General features: G+C 40.6%; 1 protein-coding gene across 2 annotated transcripts in view; it reads left to right on the top strand.

Moving 5' to 3' along the window:
- emc2 (ER membrane protein complex subunit 2) overlaps positions 1-6,782 on the top strand; it is a 35,522-nt gene extending 28,740 nt beyond the window's left edge. For both annotated transcript variants that reach the window (XM_016458337.1, XM_016458338.1), the window contains one exon: positions 5,979-6,782. In XM_016458337.1, coding sequence (XP_016313823.1) covers positions 5,979-6,065 — 87 coding nt within the window. In that variant the 3' untranslated portion in view covers positions 6,066-6,782. The remainder of the gene's footprint in view (positions 1-5,978) is intronic.
- The last annotated feature ends 1,982 nt before the right edge of the window (positions 6,783-8,764 follow it).

The raw sequence follows: 8,764 nt of genomic DNA on the forward strand, positions 1-8,764 counted from the left end.
GTTTGGACATTGGAGGGGGGTTTTTTTTATGAAAGTAATACTTTTATTCAGCAAGGACGTGTTAAATTCATCAGTCGTGACATTTATCATGTTACAAAAGATTTCTGTTTCAAATAAATGCTGTTTCTTCGAACATTCTATTAACCGCAGAATCTTGAAAAAAAATCATTTTATCACGGCTTCCGCAAAATAAAAAATTTAAAATAGGCATGGTATGTCAAAATGCTAATTACAGTATTTTGTTTGATGTTGAATCCTTTAAATCATGCCATAGATATACCGTCTTTACCTACTCATACTGCCCAGCCCTAGTTACTGGCAGTGCCGTTTGGCTGCCTGGGTTCTTTCTTTTCTGTCTTGCAGGCGCAGTCTGATATACAGACAGTGGAGTACATCCCCAGACAGTGAGCGTATGCCATGCCTTCACGCTGGGTCTGTGCTGAACACACGTGCCTGGGCAGAGCGCAGCTAATGTGTTGACTTAAGCCCAGGGGCCTGGCATTGTGTTACACAGCTGTTTTCTATGTCTGCATGTTAAAGCGCCACTATCCCTATGAAGCATAACAGCTGGTGCCAAACACAGGCTTCGGGAGTTAGCAAGGGGAAAATATGCGCGCACACCATGGCTGCAAAGGGAGGCAATAATGATAGCAGAAGAGAGGAAAAAGTGAAGTGCAGCGCGCATGGTATCACTAAAGCGGTTTATACTGTTGCCATGGTACACGGAACGTAAATATTATACATTTATAAGAAATCTTAACTGCCATCAGGGTTATGATATACGTTGCTTTTTTAAGGATTGACAGTTAAAAGTGTAATAAAGAGGCCCTTAGTCAGCAAGTAGGGCCGTTGGGGGCCACACACAGACACAAGAGTGTACCCTTGGAGTGTTTCCTGTGCGGTTGGAGGACTCTTGTCACACACTGTTGATGGAGCCCCCTTTACTTTGACATGTTGGTGGGCATCTCAGTTCCAAAGAGTGGTTCTTCAGAGGTTCACCACAAGTCGAGAGTCTGATCAGAATGAACTAGATCTTGCCGTTAAAGGTTCATCCAAAAATGAAAAATGGCATCACTTACTCACCATCATGTTGTTCCAAACCTGTAACAGACAAACATACACAAAAAGATATTTTAAAGAATGTTTCAACTGTTTTTGTTCATACAATGAAAGACAATGAGGTCCAAAACAACTTTGGATCCAAATTACTTCTATAAAATATGAATTTTTGGGCCTATAAAATATGCATTGTTACTTTTTAAAATTTATTTTATAGAAGTAAACATTCAAGGACTGTTTTCCACTTTCAAAAGTAACATATCGACCTTGTGGTCTCCTAGCCTCAGGGTGGTTTAAAACTTGGCTGGGTTTCTGTTGGAATTTCCAGACCACCCAATAACGGATATTTAATGTTCCTTTCGTTCCTTCTGTCATTGTGCTTCACACAATCATCTTCTGTATCTTTCTAGATTCCCGCATTTACTGATCTGTATGCCTCAGGAGAGATTTTACTCACAGGAACGTCACTGCTTATGGATGGCAGTCATTCTAACACTGTCCTAAACATAGTATCAGCAGCTTTGTACGTCAAGACTTTGTGACGGTGCTTGGTTCCTATTTTTTCACCCAAAAATAAAAATTATGTCCCTAAATTATTAAATTACTCACCCTCATGTCGTTCCAAACCCGTAAGACCTTCGTTCATCTTCGGAACACAAATTAAGATATTTTGATGAATTCAGAGAGCTCTGTTTAAGTTCAATGGATACTCACCAAAATGGCGCCAGGGTGACACGGACTCGCGGAGGAGACGAATTATTGAATAAAGTTGTTATTTTTGTTTTCTTTGCACACAAAAAGTATTCTCGTAGCTTCGTAAAATTACAGTTGAACCACTGATGTCACATGGATTATTTTAAAGTTGTCCTTGCTACGTTTCTGGACCTTGATCATGGGTAGTATCCTTGCTGTCTATGGGAGGGTCAGAGAGGTCTCGGAAATCATCAAAAATATCTTAACTTGTGTTCCGAAGATGAACGAAGGTCTTTCGGGTTTGGAATGACATGAGGGTGAGTAATTGATGACAGAATTTTCATTTTTGGGTGAACTATCCCTTTAAGGTGAGTTTTTTTCGTTTTTGGTAAACACTGCATAACATCTTTAAGACGAGGTGTTACAGTGTTTTGTCAAAACAACCGATATCTGCTGACAGTGTTGGTGCTTTGGAGGCATTGCATATGATACATAGATTTTTTTGACACAAGATGAGTCAGAGGCTTTGATGTTGCTTATGAGAGAAGGCGGAAAGCTTGAAATACTGTGCTAGAATCATGTGTGTCCTCTAGTGACACAGATATGGCGAAAAGGCTTTGAATATGCAAGAAGGAATTAACCTAAGGCTGTTCAGAATAAGCCATTTATCCTAAACCTTGTTCACTGTACCTGAAAGCACCTTGGTTGTATTGAGAGGCCAACATAACCTGTTGTATTCCTTGCTTTGAAGAACTTCTGAATTATTTCAAAGAGATGTTGAGTCACCCTTTAGCATAGTAGCTTTGATTTGATGAGGTCTTCTGGAGGTTAACAGTGCCTCCCAACCTCTGTTGGTTTGCATACCATTCAAGTCACTTTCTGGCCACGGTTGATGTCCTCGAACAATTGTTCGAATTGAATTTGATGGCACATTCTCTACTCGACTCACTTCTTTTTCCTCTTAGTGCTTTTACTTTGAGCATAAATACATTAACTTCATCCTTCTCTCTCAATATAGAGCTAATAATTCACTGCTGATATCACTCAGCCACAGCAGCTGTCAAGGCCTGAGTCAGTCCACGTTTCATAATAGTCATACAGACGGATGACTCACTTCGCTGATGGATTAGGGTGCAACAGTGGGCTTCTGATGCGTAATGCCATAGCCCTCACTCAAAGCAGATTGAGTGATACAACAGGGTCGGACCATCATAGAACACTCAGAAACAAAAGGTACACGCACATTGCTTAATTTCATGAGTGAGTAATTGCAATTACCCTGTCGCTTGTTTGCAACAATCAATGCAAACATGAAAACATTGGCATTGAGTCAGCATGTTTTGAAATGCATGATATGCTTGGACTGCTGAACTTCGAGTAGTCCTCTGTGCCATTTGTAGATGCCCTTGACTTTTGCACTCATCTAAAACGTGATGGAATCCATCATTCACAATAAACCACACAGCTCACTTGCACAACAATGTGGGGATTTTGTGAGAATGCTGGGAATGGCAGCCTGGCACAGACCACATATGAACTCTATTACTCTAGCAATGTTTCCCAGTAAGAAAATAACATTTGTCTCTCTGTATGTGTACATGTCCAGTGGGACCCATGAATTACTTGCAAAGACATAGATATGCACTGCCAAGCTCAGAAACGGCACTGCCATGCTTTCTCGGCCATGCTTTGTGTGCTTTTTGTCTGTTTACCCAATGAGTTCACTGGGATGGCTGGCTCCTTCCTTCTACAAGCACACCCACAGCCCATTACGATGCAGATGCAGAAGGTCTAGAATACCTGGAGAAAGCTGTCTATTAGCTTTCCCATTCATCTGAATGGCATTTGTTAGGCTGGCACAATTGATCCTTCGTATGGAGTTTGATTTACAGGTGATTTGACCAATCATAACGCCGAATCATATCTGCCATTTTTATCCGACAAACAAACCAGACAGGAGAGTAGATTAACGTTGGTGGAATTGAACTTGAAAAATGGTGTGCATTGACATCTTTCCACGGTTGAAACAGATACTTCTGATGTTTATTCATGTTTATTTTGTGTTATAACTAGTAAAGAGGAAGAGATGATCGCTTTACGTGCTGCTTGAAATGAGGCACTACAGCGATCTGTCACGACACATTAGAGAGCCACAAAACTATTTATTCTTTGGATTTCTTAAAAAATGACACAATTTTAAAGCTGAGACTTGTCTGTCAGCACTTTGTTAGGTTTCTCTTTGCTCCACGATGTATTTTTCACTGGTTGAAAACATGATGTGTGACGTGAGAGCCCTAGCCATGGCTTGTCGGACATAGCAACAGTAACGAAGGGTAGCGGGTCTTTGCAAAGAGTCAATTTGAAATCTGACATCTTTGCATGGGGCATTTTTGGTGTAGTTACAGCATCTACCAGCAGGGGTTATGCTAACCAGCCTTGCCCTCTTAATTTCCTCCAAAACACCTTACACAACTGCTGCTTCAGCTGGAGTTGCTGTGGTGATTGGGATACGTTGCAGACGTCAGACGTGACTAATGAGGAGAAACGGAGAGCACAGCCTTTAATGGATAGTGGATTGGTTTATTATGTCAATTGCTGGAGGGGAGGATGTAGGAGTGAGCTTTGGCCGATATGCTCAATTTGTCCAGTTTGAGCGAGGCAGAGGGACTCTTAGCAGATGAGTCACAGGCGGATGTGGCAAGAGCGTGTAAGTAAGTATGCTTGGCCATGGGGCTGTCGGCTAATGGGTCTTTGTGAGTGAGCTTTTAAGTTGGTGACTCATTAGGCCGTAGTATCCCTCCAATCCTTTTACTCTCATAGGGCGAACAAGGACAGACGAAGAGAGATCTGCGGCGGCATCTCAATTACTCTACTAGTGCAGGCAAAAGCGTCATCACCATTCAAACTATTTTTGAGCCAGTTTTCAATGGAACTAAAATTAAAAATGAAGTTGCAGGATAATGTCTCAATTAAATTAAAATACTTCTACAAAATACTTATAATAGGCTTTAGTTATAGCCATGAACCATGATTTGCTAGAGTACTTTCTAGGCGCAGAGCAATGCAAGTCATCCATTTTTGCTCGGTTTTCCTGGAAGAAACAGACAGAGCATGTTAAAATGCACTGAATGCAAAGTTTATATAGAGATAATAATTAATTAATTAATTATTTAATTAATAGCACATTAATACAAACCTTGGTTGCTTCAAGGGTGTACTGGGGAGTCTCCAAGAAATAACATTTTAAAATATCCCATGTAGGGCTGCACGATAAATCGAAATGGAATCGAGATCGTGATTCGACAGAAGCTGCGATTGTCATGCGTATCTTTCAGTGAAGCACGGTTCTGTGATCAGCAGTAAATCTCCATCCAAAGGCCAGAGGGCGCTCTCACGCTGAAACTCAAAATACGCCTCGCAGAAGAAACCCAGAAAATCGCTGCAGCTGAATAAACAGAAGATTCAACTGCTTTCATTGATTCAACGTGACTAATAAACACACGACTACGGCAATATACGGTTTATCTGAGTTCTTATTATTATAAGTTTCATTAAAATAAAGTATATTTATAATGCAATGCCTTTATCACTGCTTAAATACTATGAAATATGTTGCGTGCCTTATTATGTGTAAGAAGCCACATCAAAAATATATGGAGTAAAAATATGTTATTAAATGTGGTATTTTCACATGCTTTCAGATGGAGCAGCATTTACTTCACAGAGCCGTAGTTGCATAGAAGCTATGCAAACAGCTGTCATTATCGCGAACGATTTCTTCTATTTCAGAATCGCGCAATAAAATCGTCTGCAATTTTTTTTGCGTAACTTGTCAGTGAACTACGGCTATGTGTAGTAAATTCTGCTCCATCTGAAAGCATGTGATGATGATTTCCTGCTGATTACAGAACCGGCTAATCCCATGTACTATTTTGGTTGCATTGTCTAATTTAGGCACCCTGGGATAGTGCCTTAAATTGCAAAGATTTGTAACGATGGTCATTACGTACTCTTCTCCCTCTTAGAACAAGTCTGAAGTGCTTTATGAATGCAGCTCCTGCAAGGAGATATGGGAATCGTACACAAATTCTTGTCTTTTAGCATTAGTATGTCATGGAGTCTGACGCGCCACAGTGTTTGTGTTAAAATGTAATACGTCCAAAAACATTGTAAATGGAATGATGTCCTTTCATCAACCCCTCTCTCTCTCTTTCTGTTTCTCCTAGATGGCGGGCCGTGGGAAGAAGGAGAACAAATGCTCGGTGAAGGCGGTGGAGGAAATGTTGGAGTCCATGCAGATCACCATGTCTTAAACCTCAGCTCTGTCCCCCCCTTCCCACAACCTCTGTCACCACAACACCATGGCAGCTTTCCCTGCTCACTAGAGTACACCACCACCACCACCACCCACAGACCAGACCACCCAACCCAACCACCTCTGTATCAGTTCATCCATCTTTGTATTGTTTTGAGGTCTCCGGGAAGGCTTCAGACACCCCGAACCATTCCACAAGTTTCTTGATTCAACCTTCAGCGCTCCTTTATTTATTATTAAGAGCTTATCATTGGGTCGATTGGTGGAATCAAATGGGTCTGCGATGGAAGTGAGCGTGAAAAGAAAAATCTACGTAATGTTTTTAGTTTGGTCAGTTCTTGTAGTTTATAAAAAAGAGAAAACTGAGAAGATGGAAATGTACTTAGTGTATGTGCAAGTAACTGATGTCATGACTGATCTGTTTCTTAGCAAAATAAATGAACCAGCTGGAAGATCAGCTAAGAATCAGTTTCTTAGCAAAATAAAGGACTGCATTTTTGACTAACCATACCAATGTTTTGGTGGGTCTCTCCATTGATTGGTTATCTGTTTCATGCATTGATATTCAAGGAGCATTTCTTCTGTCTTGCCCTGTTTTCTTGGAATGTTTTGACTAGTCGTTTTAAATCTCACAACTGGAGGATCATCTAAGAATCTCTTGCTTTTTCAGCAAAATAAAGGACTGCATATTTTGACTAACTATAACAATACTTAGGTGGGTCTTCATTGATGAGTTGTCTTTTCCATGCATAGATTTCAAAGCATAATTTTTTTTCTCTCTTGCTATGTTTTCTAGGAATGCTTTAACTTGTCGTTTTCAAAGATCAGCTCTTCTCCGAGCCGCTATAAGCTAATGAGTGGTTAGAAACCTGTTCGGACCACCCTTGGACCACTGAATGATAATAGCAATAAAGAGGATAATAATCGCCATTACTATGGTCATATAATGTGCCCTCAGAAGACTTCAAGAAGCGATAGAGCCCCAGCTTCACGCTACCCCATTGGGCAGCTGCTGGGATCTGCTGAAATACTTGAGAGCAACAGAAATTCCCATTAAATGAAGGCTGAGCAGCAGGCAGTCTCTCGCTCCCGAAGATCCGACTGGGACTCGTGCCCCTCAATTACAGCAAGACCATCAGGAAAGCTTGGCCGGTAATTAAAACAAAAGCACTTTGAATGCATACATTTGGGGTTTTCTCAAGTGTCAGAAAGGGAAAGATTGAGAGAGGCTGTGAAAAGGAGGTCTGGTTTCCTACTGTGTTCATTTGTAATGGTCACATCACTTTCGGGACTAAATGAGCGTTATTTTCTCACTCACCCGTGCCGGGTCAGCTGCTACTTCCATCTCTTTTGTTTATTAAGTCGTGGCAATTGTCTCATAATTTCACATGCAGTCCGGTGGAAAAGTTGAGCGTTGACTTTATTGCCTCTCTTTTTTCCCCCTCATGGACCGACTGACTTGTTAAGGGGCTTGAAAGCCTGAAGTGGGAGCGGTGAAAGTCATTTACTCATCAGTTTTAATACTTTGGTCAGTGGATGTGTCTGCGTTTGATTTCGCATTCCAAGCTCGCAGAACCGACGAAAGCCTGGGGACCGTGGAGGGAGACTGACAGAGCGGTTATTTTTACAGGAACCGCTGCATTGAAGTGTAGTTTTTTGAGGAACCATCAAGGATGGTTCATTTGAGAGAGAATATCATTTACATGTGGATCCTTGTCTCCTAGGCAACTAGGAATGGAAAAAGCCAATGCCCTCTCTTGTAAAGGTCATTAAAGGCTTGTAAGTGGTTTGTAAAAGAACATGTCAATCACTTTGATGTGTGAGTGATGTGCAAGACCCACAAAACCGCCCTTTAACTTAACGCAATAGTGCCATCTGTAGTCAGGAGGGTGTTTTACTTTTCCTCCTCTTTGCTCTTTTCCAAGTTTAGGGATCTTTTCATGAAAAGTAAGACGTTTTTAGAAAGAGGAAGTGGAAGAGTCATCCATCTCGCATTTTAAAAGAATTTGCCAAGATGCTCTGGTGTAACATGAGACATGCTATATACAGGTAGAAACGAATGCAATTTATGGGAACATGTTTCTAATGTGTTGTTCATCATCAACACAGAAACAGAGTGAAAACGGCTGCATCTGATTTAGTGTTCCAGTAATCACAGCTTTAATTTCTGCGGTGCCTTCTTAGGAAGATGGAAAATCAGCTGAACCAGACTCCTTCATTCCAAAAAGATCCAACAGTTGGGGCATTTAAATGCTATGTCATTGAGGTCAAAGACAAAGCACTGTGGATTAGTTGTTCGTGTTATTTCTAATTCCTTTAGGTTATGTCACAGCTCAACCTCAAGCCTGAACCGCAAGCTTGGTAATTGGTCCATTGATCTGTTATGTATGGATGCAGTTTCCACCTCAGAGTAAAACTTGAATTGGTAATTGCATATTATTTTACAACTTTGTTTCGCATAATTGAATTTACATTTCACAACATGACTTTATATATTGCAATGACATTGTTTCTTGCACTTGCAACTTTTTATTGTAAATTACAGCTTTAAATATCACAATGTGACCATATCTCATAAACCTCATATTCTCATAAATGTGATTATATTTTGCTATGACTTTGCCTCGCACTTGCGATTTTCGCATATTTGTCACTTTATATCTAGCAATTTTTACATTCTCAACTTCTCATAATTGA

This window comes from Sinocyclocheilus anshuiensis, unplaced genomic scaffold (genome assembly GCF_001515605.1).
Source record: "Sinocyclocheilus anshuiensis isolate Anshui unplaced genomic scaffold, SAMN03320099.WGS_v1.1 scaffold267, whole genome shotgun sequence".
In the NCBI taxonomy this organism is placed as follows: Eukaryota; Metazoa; Chordata; class Actinopteri; order Cypriniformes; family Cyprinidae; genus Sinocyclocheilus; species Sinocyclocheilus anshuiensis.